Raw genomic sequence first — 23632 nt, 5'->3', positions numbered from 1 at the left:
TTACTCGTCCCTCTGGCCAAAGCTTCCACTTCTTCACATGCTGGAATCCAACTTAGACAAATAAGACACTGGAAAACATAGCTGGCCAGGCATCATCTGGAGTAAAGGAGCAGTCAATGTTGTGCATATACCCTTCATATGGACTTGTTTACTTGATATGCTACTGTGTAGAATCAAACCGCCTTTGTGACAATGTGTATATGCAAAAAATTTTAACGAATAGAGTACATTTTTGAAATAAAAACAACAAAAAGTAGATTGTAAACCAGTCTGAGGGCATTTAAGAACTGTAATGTTACTCAGGAAATTAAAGGGTAAGACGGCTTTTGTAAAGTTGTGCATATATGTATCCATCTTGAGATTCGACGATAATAGACGAGGTCTCATGGTGAACCATGTCTCATTGTTAATGTGAATAAGTAAATCAGACACACAACCAACGTTATTTAAATCTTAATCACAGGCTGTTTTATTTTGGACACAGAGGGTGGTCAGTCGCTGGAGGGTGCAGCCAGAGAAGGTGGTTATCTCAGTTTAATGTCTCATCCAAATCTTGTTGAGAAATATTCACTTCTCCCTGGCACCCCTTAATCTTGAATAAGATTTCCGGCGAAGTCATGTATCAGATTGAAGAGATATTTGCAGAGTTAAAGGTAAACAAAGGGTTAGACTTGTTCACAAAAAAATCTTCAGGTTTCACGAGGCAGTTTTGGAAGTCGCTTTTATTCGTGTTCACATCAAAGTCTGAGGAGTGTTTCGAAAACAGAGTGAAGTTTGAACTTTACTTGCAGTGTATCTGGGGAAATCTCTCCACAAATCAGGAGGCAGCATGAAGGCGGGGGGGGGGGTGGGAAGGGAAAGTTTCCTTTTAAGGGATATATGCAAATAAGGATCGCAGCTGCCCAATCTGCGTGTATTATTCCAGTGAAACAGCTAGAAACTGATGTCCAATTCAAGCCCACCGACTCCCACAGCTACCTAGAATACACCTCCTCCCATCCATCCTCCTGCAAAAATTCCATCCCCTATTCCCAATTCCTCCACATCTGCTCCCAGGATGAGGCATTCCACTCCCGCACATCCCAGATGTCCATGTTGTTCAAGGACCGCAACTTTCCCCCCGCAGTGGTCGAGAACGCCCTTGACTGCGTCTCCTGCATTTCCCGCAACACATCCCTCACACCCCCCCCCCCCCCCCCGACCACAACTGCCCCCAGAGTATCTCCCTCATTCTCACACACGATCCCACCAACCTCCGGATACAACGCATCATCCTCCGACACTTCCGCCATCTACAATCCGACCCCACCACCCAAGACATTTTTCCATCCCCACCCCTGTCTGCTTTCCGGAGAGACCACTCTCTCCGTGACTCCCTTGTTCGCTCCACACTGCCCTCCAACCCCACCACACCCGGCACCTTCCCCTGCAACCGCAGGAAATGCTACACTTGCCCCCACACCTCCTCCCTCACCCCCATCCCAGACCCCAAGATGACATTCCATATTAAGCAGAGGTTCACCTGCACATCTGCCAATGTGGTATACTGCATCCACTGTACCCGGTGCGGCTTCCTCTACATTGGGGAAACCAAGCAGAGGCTTGGGGACCGCTTTGCAGAACACCTCCGCTCAGTTCGCAGCAAGCAACTGCACCTCCCAGTCGCAAACCATTTCCACTCCCCCTCCCATTCTCTTGATGACATGTCCATCATGGGCCTCCTGCAGCGCCACAGTGATGCCACCCGAAGGTTGCAGGAACAGCAACTCATATTCCGCTTGGGAACCCTGCAGCCCAATGGTATCAATGTGGACTTCACAAGCTTCAAAATCTCCCCCTCCCCCCACTGCATCACAAAACCAGCCCAGCTCGTCCCCTCCCCCCATTGCATCCCAAAACCTGCCCAGCCTGTCTCCGCTTCCCTAACCTGTTCTTCTTCTCGCCCATCCCTGCCTCCCACCTCAAGCCGCACCTCCAATTCCTACCTACCACCTCATCCCGCCTCCTTGACCTGTCCGTCTTCCCTGGGCTGACCTATCCCCTCCCTATCTCCTCACCTACACTCTCCTCTCCACCTATCTTTTTTTCTCTCCATCTTCGGTCTGCCTCCCTGTCTCCCTATTTATTCCAGAACCCTCACCCCATACCCCTCTCTGATGAAGGGTTTAGGCCCGAAACGTCAGCTTTTGTGCTCCTGAGATGCTGCTTGGCCTGCTGTGTTCATCCAGCTTCACACTTTATTATCTAGCATTGTTAATGTGCTGTGATCCATTTGAGGAATTTGGCTTCTACCCCAGTGCAGGAAACCTAGCAGCAGAGAACTCAAGCTTTCAGCCTGAGCAAAAACCTACTGAGCTAACTGAAAGCCAAACTAAAGCTGGCTATGTCTGTGTGAGAGTGAGTCCACTCACTCATGAATCTTTGGCCTTACTCGATATAAAAATACAGGGTCGAACTCAAAGCTGTTCACCAACTCCACATCTAAATGATGCATTTCAGCAACATTGTGACACCACCCCTCTGTAAGGGATACAGCACAGGACATATCGCCTAAAGGCACAGTATCGTCACACCCTCCCCCCTCAAAAAAAATGAACCACGATATGCAAAGTTGACTTCATTTTCAAAGATGTCAGTCTCATGTCATCAGTATACATATACATTGCATTAACTTTAAGTATGTAAAATGTTCAATAAAATGGCCCAGTTTCCTCTGTCACTGAACACCTCAACCTTTCTTCAAAGTTATGACAACACATGGCCAATTACGTTCTCTCATCCTGTCATGTGCATAATTTTTGAGGTAAACGGCTGTAATAATAAACTTCTTTTTGTCAGGCTGGTACCTTCAATGTTTTCCAAAAATATTAAGGGTTTATGTTCAGTAGACACAATTGTCTCCGGTACATTACAACATTTATATTATAAGCAATGCCAGCACCAAACTCAAGGTCTCTTTCTGAACGGTGGAATATTTCTTTTGATGAATATTCAGGACACTTGTCATCTTCTGGAAAAAAGTACAGCACCAACAGCCAAATCACTCACATTAATAGCTGCTTGAATGGCTTTTGTGTAATTGGGAGTGGCTGAGATCAGGGAGAAGGTCAACTCTGCTTTCAGGCTTTTCTGACATTCTCCCATCCCCTGAGATTTTCTGCACTTCTTCAATAGGTCAGTCAGTGGAGCAACAACACTGCTAAAATTCAGGACAGATTTGTATTAAAATTTTCACTAACCCCAGCAATTGTAACAATGCCCTCTTCGTCGATGGTACGGGAAACTCTCCCAATGGCCTTTATTTTCACATTCCAAGGGGCCTTCTGTCCTTGTCCAAGGGTAGGGTGAGGAAATGTGACTTGGGCTTTTGCAAACTCACTGTTAGTCAGCTTTATCACCGAGCCCACCTCCCAAAGACAATTAAACAATTCTGCTAGATGCTGCAAATGTTCCCACCATGTGTGACTAAAACCCATCAGGTCGATGTACACTTGGGTAATCTGGAAATGACCTTATTGGTTAGTCCTTAAGATATGGTTAGTGTATTCTTCTTACTGAATGGCATGACTTTAAACTGGTACAGTCCATTCGGGGTTACAAAAGCTGAAATTTCCATCTATCTTGAATGAAGGCACCTCCCAGTATCCTGTGAGTAAGTCGAAATTGGAAACATAAGTTACTTGTCCCACCTTCTCAACACAATCTTCCAAACATGAGTCAGGAGAGCAGAGGCGTGGGAGTCAGGACAGACAGCGGGGTAGGAGAGTGAAGAAGTTTCCTTGTGTTATACTTAAACCCGTAAATTCATGGCTACACACTTTCAGGGCAACACCATGTGCTGAGTCCAGTTGTTCCAATCAGCATTTGCTGTTACAACTGAAGAGAAACAGCAAAACAAAAATGAAACGAACAGATTTAATTTCACATTTCCTGAAGGATGAGCTGATATAAAACTGAGGGAATGAATGTTTTGTTCAGTTTGCCTCTGGTACAAACAGGTGAAATAAAACAGTCGCCATGGTTAATCGCTCCTGGATATCAGACAGAAGACAATCAGGAAACATCAGGCTGTTCAGAGGGGGAACATCACAAACAAAAAGGGGAACAGATGTTGACATCTGACCTCCTGCACTTGCGCTGCTAAGTCATACATGGCCAAGAGCTGAAAAGTGGGATGAGAATTGTTGGGTATGTGTTTCTAACGGACATGGAAGTGATGGACAGTAGGCCTCTAGGCTGCCCACCTCTGCCCCTGCGCTTCAAGGAGAGTTCATGGTCAGCTCTCCAGCGTAACAGGAGTGATTCTCAATGGCTCTTGAGACCGCCAAGGGCAGAAGAAGGGAAAGATCTCCTCCTCAAAGTGCGTCCTGAAGACGTGGAGCTGGCTTTTCGTGTCTGCGTTGTGGAACGAAACCAACCCTTCCTCCCAGTTGAGGAAAATCCCGATCTTTATGGGCTTCTCGCTGAGGATCAGCTCCGTCTTCTCCGCATTTTTCACCTCATACTTGTCCCAGTAGCGCCCGACGACCCAGTATCCGTTCTCTTCGTCCAGGTCGATGCGCCCGCTCCGTCTCACTGAGCCCCGGGCCACGCCCAGGTCCCAGTTGTTGGACTCTCCCACCTCCACCTCCCAGTAATGCTTTCCCGACTGGAAGCCTTCGCTGGCCACGACGAACGGGTACCGCTCGAAGCGTTTCGGGTTCTCCGTGACGTTGCGCCACCCGCCACCGTCTTTCACCTCCAGGTGATCCAGCGACATGTCCAGGTTTCCGTTCGCCGTGTCGGGGTCCAGGGTGACTGAAGCTGCAGCAGGGACGTTACTGACACTTTTGTTCGCCAATCCACCTCACACCCTCGTCCCCCCACCCCCGACTGCAATCGAAACCTGCATCTGCACAAGAGGCGAGAGAAATCCCCCACCCTCATCCCGCACTGGTGACACAAGGACCAGGAGCAACATCGGAGGGCTGTTCGGCCCATCGGGCCTGCTACTCCCCCCAATTAGAACCAGTGTTGTGGCCTGATCTCAGGCTGCACTCCATTGCCCCCTTTTCCCTCAATTCCACCAAAACAAAACTGAAATCCCTCCAGCGTAGTCTCAAATACATTCCACAACAGAGCATCCACAACCCTCTGTGTTAGCCATTTCTTCAGAATGGTAACCTCGGGGAGAGGAACGTGGTTGTCTGCAGCGGGGACAGAGGACAATAGCTTTGGCCAACATTTAATTAAAGCCAACTCAGCTCTCACCCGGAAGTAGGTGTTGGAGAAACACAGTCTGATCTTTCACCAGTGCTGTGGCTCAGCAGTTAGCACTGCTGCCTCACGGTGACAGGGACCCGGGTTAGATCCCACCCTCGGCCGGCCGTATGTGTGCAGTTTGCACATTCTCCCTGTGACGGCGTGGATGTCCTCCCACAGTCCACAAAGATGCACAGGGTAGGGTGGATTGGCCATGGGAAATTGTCCCGTAGTGCCCAGGGATGTGTAAGTTAGGTGGGTTGGCCATTGGAAATACAAAGAGTTATAGGGGAGAGGGTGGGCCGTGCTTTAGAGGGCAGCGTGGACTCGCTGGGCCGAATGGCCTGCTTCCGCACCATCAGGGCTTCTGTGATTCTGGCTATGAAGGAGCCTGGTCAGGTAGAGCTGGGTAGTTGGCTTTGCAGACGTGAAAACCAACCCAGTATCGAACCAACATTGGTGAGGTGAGTGAAAAATGGAAGGGGCTGGGGACAGGTGGCTCTCTTCCTGGATAGTTCTGTGCATGTACAACTTTGAAGGACATTTCACTTACCTACGCATCTCAGCATCTTGTCCCACTCTAAAAAAAAATCACAAGCCATTAGCAGCGACCAGTGCATTTCACAATGTCCCTGTAAACATGCTGGTGCTAATACAAAGGAAAACACAAGCACTGTGCAGAATATTCTATTGTTTGCGTATCTAATACTGAGGAATGCTCAAAAAGCAAGATATTCGAAGGGAATTAGAAAAGCACGTGTGGGTCATTGGCTGGGTAACTACATGTCGATCTGGTAGTAGGAACTGCAGGTGCTGAAGAATCTGAGATAATAAGGTGTAGCGCTGGATGAACACAGCAGGCCAAGCAGCATCAGGGGAGCAGGAAGGCTGTCGGGGTCTAGGCCCGAAACATCAGCCTTCCTGCTCCCGCTGATACTGCTTGGCTTGCTGTGTTCATCCTGCTCTACACCTTGCTATCTCTACTTGTCAACGTGTATCTGTTGGTGGATTGCTGGTGAATTGTAGGCTCTTTGGCAAGTATTAAACCATCAGTCAGCCTCGTTTTAGTGCTTTCTTCACAAATAGACTTCAAAGCACTCTAATGTATTGGGAGCACAGCGCAAATTTCTCAGCAAATGAGGGAGAAGGGAAGTATGATGGCAGTTTTAGACAGATGGAAGTTATAAATGATGGCAGCACTCTTTAAACTATAACCTCGGGTGGAATCGTGTTTTTTTGGAAAAAAATTCAACCCTGTTTTAATGATTGTGTGATACCTTCTCATTTTCTGCACAATGAACGAGGAAATATATCACCACTTGTAAAGTCCCCTCCAAGATACTCAGACACCACCCTGACTTGGGACTACGTCGCTGTCCTGATACTGTCACTGGGTCAAAGCCCAGGAACACCCACAATGGGTGACCTAACGCCCACAGATGGCAGTGGTTGAAGATGGCAGCTTATCACCACCTTCTCAACAGGCAACTGGGATTGGCAATAAAATCCGTCCTCACCAATGACAAAATGAATGAATTTTTTTAAAAATTGGGCATGTTTATGGTTATCCGGTAACAAGAATGGACTCAAAGTCAATCTAAGATGCCCCGTAAGACAAATTAGCAGACATATGAAAACATCTAGTGCTTTGAACAGAGAGGAGTTGAATGCTGTCACCAGGATATAGCCCAAATTTGTGGGCAGCTTTGTTATATAGAGTCATACAGCACAGAACCTTTAGCTCCAACTCGTCCATGCAATCCTGATATCGTCAATTAATCTCGTCCCATTTGCCAGCATTTGGCCCATATCACTCAAAACCCTTCTTATTCATGTGTCCATCCAGATGTCTTTTAAATGTTATATTTGTACCAGCCTCCACCACTTCCTCTGGCAGCTCATTCCACACACACACCACCCTCTACGCGAAAACGTTGTCTCTCAGGTCATGTTTAATTGTTTCCCCTCTCAGAGAAAAACTGAGAGACGGAGAGAGGGGAAGAAAGGGAGAGAGAGGGGGAGAAAAAGAGAGAGGGGAAGAGAAAGAGGGAGAGGAAGAAAGCGAGAGGTAAACCTGATTGGTAGGCAAAGGCCTATCGCCACATTGTTAATCCAAAGACGCTGATGTTGTTCTGGGGACCTGGGTTCAAATCCTGCCATGGCAGATGGTGGAAACTGAATTCAGTAAATATCTGGAATTAAGAATCTAATGACCATGAATCCATCATCGAATGTTGGAAAAACTCATCTGGTTCACTAATATCCTTAGGGGAAGGAAACTGCCATCCTCACCAGGCCTGGCCTACATGTGACTCCAGGCCCACAGCAATGTGGTTGACTCTGAACTGCCCTCTGGGCAATTAGGGATGGGCAATAGATGCTGCCTCACCAGTGACAGCCTCATCCCACGAATGAATAGAAAGAAAAAGACTTTCGGGTCACCATGTCTCTGGTGAGGGAAGAGGTCGAGGGGGACAGTCCTTCATAGTAACCTCAGCCCAGTGATGGGAACAGAACCCAGGCTGTTGGCATAGCTTTCCCATTTCAAACCAGCCATCAAGCTGACTGAGCTAACCGACCACTTCATTTATAATAATTTCCAGATCAACAGTTTTCTATAAGCCGCTCATAAATTTAACGTAACAAGGAGTTGCAAAAACTAGATTGAAGGTGAGAGGGGAAAGATTTAAATGGGAACTAAGGGGTAACTTTTTCCACACAGAGGGTGATGCGTGTATGGAATGAGCTGCCAGAGGAAGTGGTGGGGGCTGGTACAATTGTATTTAAAGTGCATCTGGGTGGGTACATGAATAAGAAGGGTTTGAGGGATGTGGGCCAAATGCTGGCAAACAAGACTAGATTAATTTAGGATATCTGGTTGGCATGGACGAGTTGGAATGAAGGGTCTGTTTCTGTGCTGTGTAACTCTATGACCATTTAACTTGAATCTCATATTGTTACATCAGCAAAAAAATCACTACAATGCAAAAACATAAACCACTGTTACAGTAAAGATAAACAATTAAGCAACAAGTAGATGAACTTCATACCTAATTGATGGAGAAGCTGCTCGTATTCTGAAAGAGAGAATATGTTTGAGATATAACTTCATGATTTAAAAATCACAAGTAATAATGACATCTATTTGGAATGTTTCATCCTCTCAAAATGCTTCAAGCACCAAGAGTATTTCTGAAGGACAGTAGACGCTTTCCTATTGAGACCAAGTGAAGATCCTGAACTACATCTTTGCCTCCACCCCTTGAAACACAGAATATAGAATGCAGAAAGTGTGGAAAAAGAGGCCACTGGGTCCATCAACTGTGCACTGACCCTCTGAAGAGCATCTAAACTCAGACCCACTTCCTATCTCCATAACCCTGCATTTAGCATGGCCAATCCACCCTAACCTGCACATCTTTGGACTGTGGGAGGAAACCGGAGCACCCAGAGGGAACCCACGCAGACACGGGGAGAACATGCAAACTCCACACAGACAGTTGCCCGAGGGTGGAATCGAACCCAGGTCCCTGGTACTGTGAGTCTGCAATGCTAACCACTGAGCCACTGTACTGCCTTCATTAGATGAAACTGACGACAGGGTAACAGCTACAGATGCTGGAAGTCTTAGAAACTCATTGACAATTTTGATCCTCGTAATAAAAGAGTCTTACCTAACGAGTTTTGAGAAGATTTGTAGCTCAGGTTGAGGTTCTGGCTGTGAGGTTGCTTGCTGAGCTGGAAGGTTAGTTTTCAGACGTTTCGTCACCATTCTAGGTAACATCATCAGTGAGCCTCCGGTGAAGCGCTGGTGTTATGTCCCGCTTTCTATTTATCTGGTTATGTTTCCTTGGGTTGTTGATGTCATTTCCTGCGTTGGTGATGTCATTTACTGTTCTTTTTCTCAGAGGATGGTAGATTGGCTCCAAGTCAATGTGTTTGTTGATGGACCAAATACTGAACTACAGGAGCAACCATCCCAACACCAACAAACGAAGCTGCATTAGAACATTATTCCAATGAGCCACCACACACTGCAGCACAGAGGAACTACGCAGAGCAGAGGAAAATCACCTATACAGCGTATTCAAAAAGAATGGGTACCCTATGAACACAGTCCGCCGATTTCTCAGCAACAAACCCAAACAAACAGACAAAACGGGCCCAGAAACCATAACCACACTCCCCTACATCAAAGACATTTCTGAAATGACTGCCAGACTACTCGGACCCCTTGGCATCAGGGTAGCCCAAAAACCCACCAACACACTAAAACAGCAGCTAATGAACTTAAAAGACCCTATACAGACAACAAACAAAACGAATGTCATCTACAAAATACCTTGCAAGAACTGTGACAAACACTACATTGGACAAACTGGCAGAAAGCTAGCCACCAGAATACATGAACATCAACTAGCCACAAAACGACATGACCCACTATCACTAGTATCCTTACATACGGATAAGGAAGGACACCACTTTGATTGGGACAACACATCCATCCTAGGACAAGCCAAACAGAGACATGCACGAGAATTCCTAGAAGCATGGCATTCCAACCGGAGCTCCATCAACAAACACAATCTACCATCTTCTGAGAAAAAAAACAGGAAATGACATCACCAACCCAAGGAAACCTAACCAGATAAATAGAAAGCGGGACATAACACCAGCGCTTCGTCGGAGGCTCACTGATGATGTTACCTAGAATGGTGACGAAACGTCTGAAAACTAACCTTCCAGCTCAGCGAGCAAACTCACATCCAGAGTCTTACCCAATTTGGCGGCCTGCCTTTCGTTTTCTGAAAAAAAACAAATTAATATTACGTTGATCCCAAGGTGCAACATTAAAACTAGACACTCATACTTTAATTGACAACAGATTTATTCCCAGAATGCATTTCATTGACCAGCCCAGCGTCCTTGCAGTCTCTCTTTAGGAATGAACTGAGATGTTAATTAAACAGTCACCCATCTATCTTAATAAAGCAATTAAAATACCATTAACTATTAGCTCAAAAGGAGCACAGTTACACAAACATGATACTTCAACCAAATCCAAATATAAGTGCTGTTTGTCCATTGTCAGTTTTCTTCTGCCCTGCAGTATTGAGGCCCTGGATAAAGGCCTGAGAGATGTTTGTCCCTTCCGTATTCCCATTCAGACAGGCTTGTGTTATGTCTGTCAATATATTGGACTGTATATAACATATAACGTAACATATCTGTGTATTAGTCCACATTGTGCAACAAAACTAAGTCTGACTCCAACGACATGCACACTTCCAATCAAAGTCACTGTAAATTTAAGTGAGCAGGATAGGATCGGGTTAGGGTTAACCACAAGTCTAACTCTATCACAGGATGCCATTTGCTGATTACTTTCTCTAAAGCCAAAGACACCAAAATAAATGTTATAGCATTCTGAACCCAGCTGATGGTGGTACTGGACAAGTCGGATCTCAGGGTTAAACTTGGCCTGATAGATTAAGAGCTTTATTTTTGCAGTTTGGTTCCTGTGGTGGTTAACTATTGAAAATGTTCTCACACAGTTCCCTTAACAAACAATACAAGTTCAACACAAAAAGGGTTGAAAAACATGTTAGAAAGGTCTTGACAAAAACAGCAAACTGAAGGAGTCAACTGTTTTCCCAACAGTATCCTTTACAGCTACTCAATCCCACTGGAATTTCATTCCAGACTTAACTTTTTAAATTTCTTAACTGAAGACAGTGCAAGTATTTCCTTTCAGTGACTTTCAAGGCATTTGTAAGATATGGTTCTCTCCATTACTGTTTCTCCCGGAGACAGAAAAAATGACAAACATTTTCCATTCAATGTCAAAAGACACAGAGCGTCCTTCCTTAGGCCGCTTTATAAACGAAAGACTTCTTTCCAGCCAAAAGGCTTCATAAACAAACTGCCCCTTTACTGGCTTGAAACTGTTCTTCTGAACTGAAAACTAGCTCCATCCTCTGGCCAGTTCTATATTTATAAAAGTTCTACTTTGTAAACGTTCAGCAATTAATCACCCAGGTATCTGATTGAGTCACTTCACACAACTTGCATGTCTTCTTGGAAGCCATGTTTGAACTCACTGTTCAAAATGACTTTCTGACCTCTTAAAAAACAACTCTTCTGTGGAGCTCTCTACAACAATCCATTTTCTTCTCCAAATGATAACAGTTTACAAATCTTCTACTGCCCTGTTCGTGACTGGCAAGAGTAATGACAGAATCATCATATTTAATTAGTGCCTGCGTTATATTCCACACAAGAAATTAATTGCCCAGTCTGATGTCAAAGTGGTTTTGACAGGCCGATACGGATGTGCTGCAACTGTGCAAAGGAGAAAAGGAAGTGAAGACACGTTATAGACGAAGAGAATTACTGAGGACAGAAAATAAATCATTTAGAAATGGGAATACAGATGGAAAGCTTTAACTCAACCTTGTCATCGAGGTTCGGTGCAGAATTAGATGTACATCTTGCAGACGTTTAAATCAAAGTCAATGGAAAATTATTTGGGCGGGTTTTAAAAGCAGTGCTTCCTCCATTCTCCCTCACCCATTTATGAACAACCCCTGATAAAGGGACTTAAAATAAAGTTAGCTCCACAAACTGACCAGAATTCCATTTCTCTTCACCAGCAGCTACATGATAAGGACAACACAGTATTATACATCATGCGTAACCTTACCTATCTGTATTAATAGATTTTTCTTTTCTGTTTGGAAAGAAATGATGACAATGATTAGATGCCTTATTACGTACTTAAAAATTCTGCTGTTTATTTCTCAGCATTAATTCAGGCCGTGCTATGTTAATGCATATGAATTAGCATTATAAAGGAAGTAGGACCCACCTTCCTCAGCACATGCATTCACTTGATCTGTGAGTGAAGAAAAACCATACATTAATGACACTGTTTTTTTGCCACAAATGTTAGGAGCTGACTTGACACAACTAAATGCAGGTACTAGAAATTTTGTTACTTTTTAAAAATTCGACACGTTTTGTTGAGCCGTCATATTGCGAAACAAAAACACCTAAGGGCCAAACTAGAGCATGTGGGCTGCAGTGGTTTAAGAAGGCAGCTTACTACCACTTTGTCAAGGGTGATAAATGCTGGCCCAGCCCAGTGAAATCCACATCCCACGGGTCAATGATTAAAAAAAACTTTCTATTCTTAAATAAGAGTTTCAGACCTAATATATAAGAGTTGCTGAAAAATACAGTTGGTGGTGGGATTCGAACCTGTGTCCCCAGAACATTACCTCAGGCAGCACTATACCAGAGATTAGGTCACCTATTACAGAGGCTTTGTGATTGGGGGTGGCAGGGGTCGGGTGAGCATCTTGCCATCTCAGAGGTTGGCGTTTGCAACTTCCTCCACCACTCCCATCCCCACCCCACTTTGAATCTCAATTAAAAACAGTCATGTCTAGCAATTCTTGAAAGCTCTTCAAAGTTCCCAGGGCAAGAAGACTGTGCCAATTTGATGGACTGTAAGGATTCCAACTCCAGTTCAAGTTCCAATCAGCTAAAATCACTAGCAGTATCACTACTGTTTTCGTTTATTTTAAGGCAAATGGGTTGAGTTCCAAGCATGTTTAGATTAGATTCCCTACAGAGTGGAAACACACCCTTTGGCCCAACAAGTCCACCCTGCCCCTTGGATCATCCCACCCAGACCCATCCCCCTATAACCCACACACTCCTGAACACTACAGGCAATTTAGCATGGCCAATCCACCTAGCCTGCACATCTTTGGACTGTGGGAGGAAACCAGAGCACCCAGAGGAAACCCACACAGACACAGGGAGAATGTGCAAACTCCGCACAGACTAGTTCAATTCCAGCTTAACCCAAGGTTGGAATTGAACCCAGGTCCCTGGTGCTGTGAGGCTGCAGTGCTAACCACTGAGCCACCGTGTCGCCCATGTTCTTGCCGTCTCTTTAAACGTGTGTAAGGAAAGCAGTAATCAATGAACTTTGTTCCATGCTTTACCGGCATAAAGAATCGCAGTCACCCATTCTCTAAGATGCTGACTGGAAAATAATCCAAAGATAAGTTTTAAGACAACTGCTTTATGTACTTTGGTTAGTAATCACTTACCGAACTTGGCACACAATGTTTCATATTCTGCAATGAAAGAACATAAAAGAAGGTGTAATTCATCAACATCCTGGTTCAGTAAAACCTTACCAAGCTTGAATTTCTAAAACATCAACTGCTACTGTTGCATTATTGAAAAAGACACATTGCAAAAGGCCACGTTTTGCCGCTGACAATCAAGAAATGCGCTTCATGTTTCTCTTCATTTTTAAGAATGGAATATGTTTCAACAGTTAAGAACTGGACTTACCATCGATGGCAGGTCGAACTTTGAACTCTGAAAGATAAGACACGTACAGTTTCGTTGGATAGCAATCACACAAGCTGTAAAACGTTAGACTATTAAATCACTGTTGCGGACAGTTTAATTAATGAATGCTTTCATTTGATTGGGGTATTGACTCTGCAAGTCACTAATTACAGTAGAGACAAGAACAACTCAGTCATAATGTCACCCACAATACATCTTGTGACAACACTGTGGGTCGAGATGTATACTTTGTCCTTTATTTTTGAAAAAAAAAGGTTTAAAAACAAAGGTGCCGAGCTGGCTAGTGAAGGCCCATAAATAGCTTGCAATGTCTTGCATGTTTGTTTTTTAAAAAGGTGAGAACAACCTGAATGGGTGTGGCCAGCTCTCATAGAACCAGGATTTCTAGCTTTCACACATTTTAGCTTTGAGATTCAGCAAAGGTTGGGAGTTGCAGTAAATGTCTCCCTGTGGCGACTCTCGTCAGTTTTGACTTGATATTGTGTCTTCTGGGTTTGCCCAGGTTACCTATGAGACAAATCTATCTCCTGTTTATGGGATGTTACAATCTTGAAACAGCTAGTTAGTAATAGTTACTGTATCTATTTTCTGTTAAGGTTTCCAATAGGGTTAAGTTCCTTCTTGCTTCGTTGTGTTTTAACTATGGCGTTTGAACGAATTGTGTATGGCTTTACATCGAGCGGTTTGAACAAAGAATTGCACCTGGAACGCAGCAGCACTTTAGACTTGCCTTTTAAAATAAGTAAAATTTAGGGTCTGGCTACTTGCTTAAAATGTTTTGAGGGTGTCTGGTCTGGTCCATAAATCGCCAATAAAGGCTGCTTTTAAGTTGGTAATGTGACACAAATGGGTTTTTGACAGGGGAATGTCAGGGAGAGGGTGTGTACAATGACCAGCAGTGGAAATTGTTGTTGCTGGGTCACTATTACACTGGCCCTTGCTCGAAAGTTACAGCAGGACAAGCATGGGGACGGCAGTGAGAAAAGGGTTGGGTGTATTTCTTCGCCGATTCGTCCACTTGAAACGCAATGTCAGACCAAAGCAAAAATTCTCATTTCCGCCATCCATTCCCTCCCTTCAGCAGCTTTACAAAAAAAAAGCGATGTTCCTGGGCTAGACGTTTTGCCCAACAAAGAGTAACTGCTCCTCACCTCTCATTAGACTGCGTTGTCTCTGCTGTTTCCAACAGAAGTATGAAACCACACCAATTGCTCCCAGGAGGATAACAAAGATTATCCAGAAAGCCACCTGCCAGCCAGAGACCACAGGGAAGAATTCACCTGCAAGACAGATTTCCAAGTTAACACTGCTGCTCTATTGCCGGCAATTTGCTAAGTTTGAGTTTCGGGAAAAAGAAAACTACGCTATGAAATATTTGCACGTATCTGTTCCTGTGAAAGGTAGGCAAGATAAGGGAGGCGATGGCCTCCTGGTATTATCGCTGGACTGTTAATTCAGAGACCCAGATAACATTCTGGCTTCTAATCCTGCCATGGCAGAACGTGCAATTCGAATTCAATAAATAATATCTGGAATTAGGAGTCTTTTGTTGAGGGGAAACCCATCTAGTTCACTAATGTCCTTTAGGGAAGGAAACTGCCATCCTTACCTGGCCTGGCCTACATGAGACTCCAGTCCCACAGCAATTTTGTTGACTCATAACAGCCCTGTGGGCAATAAATGTTGGTTGAGCCAGCAATATCCTCATCCCATGAGGAAGGGACCTGAACCATGGAAAATTCAAGAGGTTTGGGAAACTGAATTATGTTACGCAATTGCTTTAGAACAAGTGGATTTGTCACGCATCAAATGTTTTTAACAATTATTTCGTAGGGGTTGCCAGCAAGGCCAGAATTTGTCACCCATCCCTAATTGCCCCTGAATTGCTCCTGAGTGGCTTGCTCGGCCATTTCAGAGGGTGGTTATTGCTGATGCAGGCCAGCTAAGGATGGCAGATATCCTTCCCAAAAGGGGTATTGGTGAATGAGACGGGGCTTCTAATGGAATTCAATGACAGCTTCGGGCTCACCGAGACCCAGGCTCCAATTCCAAACACTAGAATTATTCACTGAATTTAAATTCCACCAGTTACCATGGTCCCCACAGCAGGAGTTCCAGGTTACTAGACCAATGACAGCACCACAATGCCAGAATCTCTCGCTTGTAGAAATAATTTCTTGTGCAAAAAGAAATCAATACCAAACATATTTATTGTTCCAGATAGTCCGTGACATTGAGTAGAAATCTTCCTCACCATAAAGTAATGTAAAGAACACCAAGTACCGTTTATCACATGCCACAACTAATTCCTTCGCACTGCTAAATAAATTCTCCAATTACGGAAACAAACTGCTAGTCAAACAGAATAAACACCTCCATCAGTCCACTATTCAAAATCTCTGGTTGTGATCTAATGGTCTGCAAGGAAAGAACCTTTCCTGTTAAACTCTGAAACCAGAAGAAATTTTGAGCAAATTGTAGACTATGTCGGGACCCCTAAGGTGGGAGTGCGGTGCTCAAGTTATGACATGACACTATTATATCAGTTTCGAGCGTGCACTGTTTCAGTTATTTCTGCGCAGGATGGCCAGAAAGACAATGGACGGTCAGAGGGAGAGGGTGTGCTAAGAAATGGAAAATTACTCAATAGGATTTATAAATGAATCAGCACCCGAGTGAAATGTGGAAGGACCACTCTGAATGATTAATGTCTTTAACAATTAATGGTCAGCATTTATTGCCCATCCCTAATTCTTCTCGAGCAGATGGTGGTGGGCTGCCACCTAGAATCGTCGCAGTCCCCCTGCCGTAGGTTGACCCACAGTGCCCTGAGGAGGGGATTTCCAGCATTTTGACCCAACCAAATTGAAGGAACAGTGATATATTTCCATCACAGGATGGTGAGTGCCTTGAAAGAGAACTTGTGGTATCCCCATGTATCTGCTGACATTGTTCTTCAAGATGGAGCTTGACTCAACAGACAAACTGATCATTTGCAGAAAGAAAAACAACTTATGTGCATAACTTATAGGCATGGGCTTGCTGTTAGGACATTGCTTGGCTGGCCATGTGATGTCACCCAGGTCCTTGGCTCAGTTGTCTACTCAGCTCCTAAAGCAGTAGCACAATAACTCCTTCTCCCCACACTCCAGAACAAAATTACACACAAGACCGCGAACACCTATGCATCAGGTCAGTGCAAAACTATTCACACAGAAACAATTAGAATATTGATGAGTCTAAGGATCTGCCTTGCACATTAATGGTTTGACAATCCTTTCAGGTCACGCGCTGGAATACTTTCTGGACCTCACACTTGGTGGTTCTTAACTTGTATGTGCAATCTCGATCTCATACGCCACAGGAGCACAAGTAGGCCATTCAGCCCATCGAGTCTACACTACCATTCACGGCTGATCTGATCACCTTCAGCTCCACTTTCCCACCCTTTCCTTCCCTGTAATCCTTAACTCCTTTATTGATTAAAAGTCTTTCTCAGCCTTGAATGTGCTTAATGATCCACGGCCCTCTGTGGTAAAGAATTCCCCAGATTCATCACCTTCTGAAGAAATTCCTCCTCATTCCCATCCTAACTGGACAACCCCTTACTGTGTGATTATGCTCTCTGCTCTTACACTCTCACACGAGGGGAAGTCTCTGTACATCTACCCTATCAAGGCCCTTATAAGGATGTTGTATGTTTCAATAAGGACTCCATTATCATATCAAACATCACACCCTTCTGAAAAATCCCAATGCTTGCAATTGTCACGTCCGTTGCTGTGAAAGGGTTCATTGACTGTTTTTGCCATTGCCTGTAAGGTTTCCAGTCTCACTGTTGTGTTCTAATTACATTTTTACACAAAGCTGAGCCGCCAATGTTGCCCAGGGATTATCAAGAGAGGGAGGGAGGGAGGCAGTGACCCATCTATTTTCGTCTGTGGAGCTGAATGTGACCGGAGTCTATGTTTTATCATCATTAGGGAAGATATGCCCTCCAGCTGGCTGTGTGGATACACTAGGTGCATCATAACAGATTCAGAGGAGGAACCCATTCTGACTCGCCAATCATTTACGTCATTTTTTTTGTCATTGCTGTCAATGATTTGGACGTGAATGTAGGAAGTGTGTGACACCAAAATTGGACAAGGGGAGCTTGAGCAGATGGGCTGAGGGGAGTTTAATTTAGATGGATGTGAGATGATGCATTTTGGTCATGCAACCAGGACAGGACTTAGTTGGTTAGTGATAAGTTCAAGGGAATGTTGCTGAGTGAAGAGATCTTGGTTTGCTTGTGCATTGTTCCTTGAAAGTGGAGTTGCAGGGAGACAGGGTGGTGAAGAAGGCACTTGGCACCCTTACCATGGTCAGTACATCGAGCGTTAGAGTAGGGAGGTCATGTTGTAGCTGTTCAGCCACTTTTGCAAGACTGTCTTCAATTCTGGTCTCCTTGCAGGAAGGAAGTTGTTAAACATGAAGGGGTTCAGAGAAGATTTAGAAGGATGCTGTCACGGTTGCAGCGGTTGACCTCTTGGGAGAGGCTGAATAGCTGCAGCTATTTTCTCTGGAGTGCCCAAGGCTGAGAGGTAACCTCATAGAAGTTTATAATATCATGAGGGGTATGGATAGTACGGACAGAGGGACCAATCAAGGCCTTTCCCCCGGATAGAGAAACCCAGGCCTAGAGGGCATAATTTTCAGGTGAGAGGGAAAGATTTAAAGGGGACGTGAGGAGCAACTTTTTCATGCAGCGTGTGCACAGAATGAGCTACCAGACAAAGTGAATTGCAGGGGTGAGTTGTGATAAATTTACGGGGCTTCTGGAGCAAGTATAGACACTAGCCTGCGGTTGTGAGAAATTTTCTGGGTGTTATATAAACACTGGGCTGGTCGAGTTGTCAAGAACTTACTGGAGAAGGTATAAGGCATTTTGCTGGGGGGTTCCTCGAATCCCTACAGTGTGGAAACGGGCCTGTCAGCCCAACCAGTCCACACCAACCCTTGGAGTATCCCACCCTGACCCAGAACCCCTATAACCCACCTAAGCTACACATCCCTGCAAGGGAAATTTAGCATGGCCAATCCAACTAACCTGCACATCTTTGGACAGTAGGAGGAAACTGGAGCATCAGCAAGAAACCCACACAGACATGGGGAGAATTGTGCAAACTCCACACAGACAGTTGCCTGAGGGAGGGATTGAGCCCAGGTCCTGAGTGCTGTGAGACAGCAGCGCTAACCAATGAGCCACTGGGGCGTGATAAAATTACCGGGGTAGGTTATATAAATACCGGGCAGCGGAAGCTGTTCGGAAATTACTGGGCTGGGGGAGTTAGTATAAAATTCATGGGGACTGCACAAACACTGGGTTGGGGGAGTTGTTATAAAATTACCGGGGGTTATATAAACACTGGGCTGAGGGAATTGTCCAAACATTACTGGGGCTTAAACAAACATTGGGCTGGTGGAGTTGTCATCAACTTACTTTAAGTTACACAAACACTGGTCTGGGCATAGGGAGGGTAATGAATTCCCACTGCTGCAGTGACAGGAGCTCAGGCGAACGGGCAATCATTTGCTAGGCCCCAATCCGAGCACTGAAAGACCCAGTTCAGGGGCTGCCGGGAGACGGGAGGAGCAGTGATACGACCTAACTCCCCAGAGCTGGACGAGCAAGAGAGCTCGAGGAGAGCATGAGGAGAGGCAGGGTGAGGGAGAGAAGGCAAGGTGAGGGAGCGAAGGTAAGGTGAGGGATGCCACAGTCAGGCAGTTGTAACAGGCAGGGTGGTAATGTGATAGAAACAGTGGGAACCTGGAGGAAAGGCGGGTTGGTACTGACTAGGAAGATTTATGAACGGCAGGCATAGGCTGCAGGACACGAAACAGAAACTCCGGGTTCTGCATTTGTAGCAATTAGGAAAACCATTCTAGGGAAGGGTCACTCGAGCAAACCATGAACACTGATTTCTCTCTACAGATGCTGTCAGACCTGCTGAAACTTTCCAGCAATCTCTACTTTTGCTTGGGACAGCCTCATACAATTGTAGCCCGCTTATCGTCGCCATCTTGGCTGACCACCAGGAAGACGAGTAAACAAGGGCAGGCAACACAGGAGTCCCCTACGGCCGCGCCCCTCTCAAACAATCCAGATTAGATTGAGATTTATTGTCACACGTAGATAATGATACAGTGAAAAGTGAATTTTCATGTGTTATACGCACAGTGTTGCCATGTTCTGGTGCCATCTTGTAACACTGAATGTCATGCCAGATGTTATGCAATTGAGTTCATCTTTCTCTCTCCTTATCATTCCTCCTCCTCTGCTCCTCCAGTCACTGCTTGGCCTCTGTGACAGGCTCTGGTTCGAGTTTCCAGTCCCCCACCAAAGCCACTCCCGTGACCACCGAGTACAAGCTGTAGCCGATGGGCCTGAGTGTGTGTGGGTTCGCAACCTCTTGCCCCCCTCCCCCCCACCCCCCACTCATCCAAGGCTCCTCAAGCCTCTGCTGCCAATCCACCATCCGCCCCCCTGGCCAAAACTTCCACTCCTTCAGGTGCCCGGGCCCAGCTGCAGAGTCTGGGCCTAGCGTACAAGTCCGGGCTAGGGGAGTCAGCTCGGGACCTGCTCCACCCTTTGCGGGAGCAGCCGGGCTGAGGTGGAGATGTGTCTTGCTCGTCCTGATGTTGTTGTTGCTACCACCGCCAGAGGCTAAATACCAGAATATTTGGCAGGGAGCGGAGGATGTAGATTTGGAGCAGCTGTTTGTAGGTAAATCCACATTACAGAATCTTTTCAAGGCCGTTTATTAGAGTTCAGGACCAACACCCACTGTGAAAGTGAAGTATAAGAACGGTAAGATTCAGGAACATTGGACGACAACAGGAAACAGAGAGTCCAGTCAAATAGAAAAAGAGACATATGTCAGGGTTAGGAAACTGAGGACAGACAGAGCCCTCAACTAATACAAAAATAGCAGGAAAGAATTCCAGCAGAAATTAGGAGGGTTAAAAGTGGTGGTGAAAAATCTTTGATAAGCAAGATTTAAGGAAAACTCCAATGCTTTTTATAAACACAGATTGAGCAAGAGGTTAGCTTGCGAAAGGCTAGATCCGCTCAAAGGCAAAGGGGAGGGTATTTACGCGTGGAGAAGGCGGAAGTAGGTAAAGACCTTAACAAATAATTCACATTGATATTTTCAAAGAGCAGAAGGATATGGTGGATGGGGTGTTTTGGCAGAGGTATGTGGATATTCCAATGCATTTTAATGTTTAAAAAGGAGCAGGTATTGGGGGCTTTAAACGCATTGAATTCGTCAAGTCCACAGGATTTGATGGGCTGTATCCCAGATTGCTGTAGGAGACAAGTGACAAAATTTCTGGAACCTTGTATGCTCTTTTGTAGGCAGTGGAATTTGAAATCAAACAACAGCTCTTTTGGGGCACTGAAAAGAAGCATTGGCCGACTGATAGGCATGCTGGGAACACCGGCCAACTGAACATCGTGCTGGGAATCGGATCAGGCATTTCAGACAGATATACAAACGATTCCTTCAGTTGGTTTAATCGAATACGTGTTCATGTCGCAGTGGAACTGAGATAATAAGCCAGAAGCTTGCAGCATTCACTTGGATTAAGCCAGAAAGGCACGCAAGCCTTTCTCTGGTTGACGGTCGCATAGGTGTCCCTGAGACAATGCTGCGGCCCATCTGAGTTTTGATCAAACTGCTTTTGAGACAGCTGGGCTCCTTAGGTCAGCCCATTCAATAGGGGAAATTGTAACACCCAAGACTGTCTTTTGTAACACCTTTCCTGAGACAGAATTCAATTAACATCAAGTAAGTAGCTAAATTACGTTAATTACATTGTCACATCAAACTACTGCAAAGTTACTATACTTGGAAATGTATCAGAGATAATGGGAACTGCAGATTCTGGAGAATCCAAGATAACAAAGCGTAGAGCTGGATGAACACAGCAGGCCCAGCAGCATCTTAGGAGCACAAAAGCTGACATTTTGGGCCTGAAGCCTTCATTGGAAAAGACCTGGACATCTACTTTAAATAAAGCAATTTAAATTGGGGTAGGGGGTTTCTCACACTCTCCAGGGAGAATATCAGGAAGAAGAAACGGGAATATCAAGAGCAGGGCAAACAGCCTCAATTGGGATAACATAAACCTCTTTATCAATTATCAGACCCTCCTCAAGTCCCATTGCACGTAAGAGGGACCTTTGGTTTGTTGGGATAGAATCAACCTAAATGTTTTCTTTGTTTACTAGAGATGCAACTGTGTCGAACCGAACTGCATTTGTGGCTCTGTATGAACAAGAAGTGATTTTTTTTAATGAGTAAAGTATACTTTTGAAGCTGCACCGAAATCTTGTGCCCCCTCAGCAGATTGCAAACCAGCATGAGGGCATTTAAGAACTGTGAAGTTACTGGAGAAATTAGAGGGAAAGACGGGTTTGTGGAGTCGCTCTGATATTATGCACCAATACTCACCGTGTGTTTCAGCGATAATAAGCCAGGTCTCAAGTGTCAGCAAGTAAATCAGACGCACACTGTTGAAAACAATCTTTACATTTTAATCACGGGTCAGGTTTTTTTGACACAGAGAGTAGTGACTGGAGCGTACAGCCAGAGGGGGAAGGCGGTCTGAGTTTAACGTCTCATCCTAATATTATTGAGAAAAACCGACTGCTGCCCGACACCCTTTATCTAGAATGTGATTTGTCGTGAACTCATGTGTCTGATTGAGGACAGATGTGCAAAGCTCTAGTTCAGCAAAGGCTTAGAGTAGGGCTAAATTGGTTAAAACGAAATGTTTCAAGATTCACGAGCGAAATGTGGAAGTTTTATTCGCATTCACATCAAGTTGTGAAAAGTCTTTTGAAAACAGTGAAGTTCGAACTTGCAGTGTATCTGGGGATTTCTATCAAGAGGCAGCGTGAAGGCAGCTGGGGGGGCGGAGCGTTTCCTTTTCAGGGATATATGCAAATAAGGAACGTAGCATCCATCTTGCGTATTATTCCAGTAAAACATGAGATTTGGAGATGTGCTGTGATCCATGTGAGGAATTGGGCTGGTCTTCTGGCAGGAAAGGTTCGGTGGGTGATTTTGCGATGTTGGCAAACGGAGTGAGTGTGAGTGTGAGAGGTAGCGGGTGTTGTGGGATGTGAGCGAGTGAGAGTTGTGAGCATACTTACCTGGCAGGGGAGATACCATGATCAACAAGGTGGTTCTCCCAGGACGAGGCTAGCCCATTGCACTTCGGGTGTGCTGACGCCTGCGATGTCCCCAAATGCGGGATACTCGACTGCAAAATTTGTGGTAGTGGGGGACTGAGTTCGCGCTCTCCCTGCAGATTATATATTTGTGCTTTTTTTCTTACAAGTTTGGAAACGTATGTATTTAACGCACAAGCTGCTCGAACAGATAGCACTGATCTGTCTGTTTCGGTCGGTGGAGCTGAACGCCACTGATTCCGGAGGTGTTTCGTCCGTTCTGCCCCACCATCAATGTTTTGGATGTGAGTTCAGCGAGTATGGTTAATAACTTTGTAGATGACACCGAAATTGGTGATACTCTGGAAATATTCTCCCCTGCTTTACAATCTCTCGATAGATCATTCTGTATTTGTTCAGCAGAGGGCGCATCCTTTAGGATGCCAGAGAAATTCTGCCCAATTTGCCGCTATATTTGAGCTTTTGTTCAGCCATCCTACAGATACCCCTTCCAAAATCACTCCCCTTTTTCACCTTGCAATTACTGCAGTGTTGGATAATGTGATTGTCCCCACCCTACATCATTCCTGTGCTGAACTGCAATTCCCTCCATACGTACACACATTTTCTCTCTGCCAGTTATTTCTTCCCCACAAATCCTAATTTTGCATTCTCTTCACTCACGTAGTTTTTCCTAGCTCCTGTTTCAAAATACCATTTAGATCAGAGATCTGGGGGGAGAAAAAATACATTCTGGTTACAGCGTGTGCTGGA

The 23632-nt window shown here is 45.1% G+C and overlaps 1 protein-coding gene, 1 long non-coding RNA gene and 1 other non-coding gene across 3 annotated transcripts; 1 reads left to right on the top strand and 2 right to left on the bottom strand.

Annotated features, from left to right (window-relative positions):
- Window positions 1-1929: 1929 nt before the first annotated feature.
- Window positions 1930-8966, bottom strand: LOC132206194 (E3 ubiquitin-protein ligase TRIM39-like). Its single transcript, XM_059639426.1, has 4 exons — window positions 8916-8966; window positions 8292-8318; window positions 5795-5821; window positions 1930-4803 (listed from the first exon to the last, which is right to left on the bottom strand). The coding sequence occupies exons 3-4, from the start codon at window positions 5808-5810 to the stop codon at window positions 4277-4279; spliced, it is 543 nt and encodes a 180-aa protein (XP_059495409.1). The 5' UTR covers window positions 5811-5821; window positions 8292-8318; window positions 8916-8966; the 3' UTR covers window positions 1930-4276.
- A 987-nt stretch (window positions 8967-9953) lies between these two features.
- On the bottom strand, window positions 9954-14896 carry LOC132206195 (uncharacterized). Its single transcript, XR_009442908.1, has 6 exons — window positions 14787-14896; window positions 13615-13641; window positions 13365-13391; window positions 12110-12136; window positions 11945-11971; window positions 9954-10046 (listed from the first exon to the last, which is right to left on the bottom strand). It is a non-coding gene; the product is annotated as an uncharacterized LOC132206195 (long non-coding RNA).
- A 7936-nt stretch (window positions 14897-22832) lies between these two features.
- LOC132206288 (U1 spliceosomal RNA) lies at window positions 22833-22996 on the top strand. The gene has a single exon (XR_009442963.1). It is a non-coding gene; the product is annotated as a U1 spliceosomal RNA (small nuclear RNA).
- Window positions 22997-23632: the final 636 nt, after the last annotated feature.

This window comes from Stegostoma tigrinum, chromosome 34 (genome assembly GCF_030684315.1).
Source record: "Stegostoma tigrinum isolate sSteTig4 chromosome 34, sSteTig4.hap1, whole genome shotgun sequence".
NCBI classification, from domain to species: Eukaryota; Metazoa; Chordata; class Chondrichthyes; order Orectolobiformes; family Stegostomatidae; genus Stegostoma; species Stegostoma tigrinum.
This window is presented reverse-complemented; position numbering and strand designations above follow the sequence as displayed.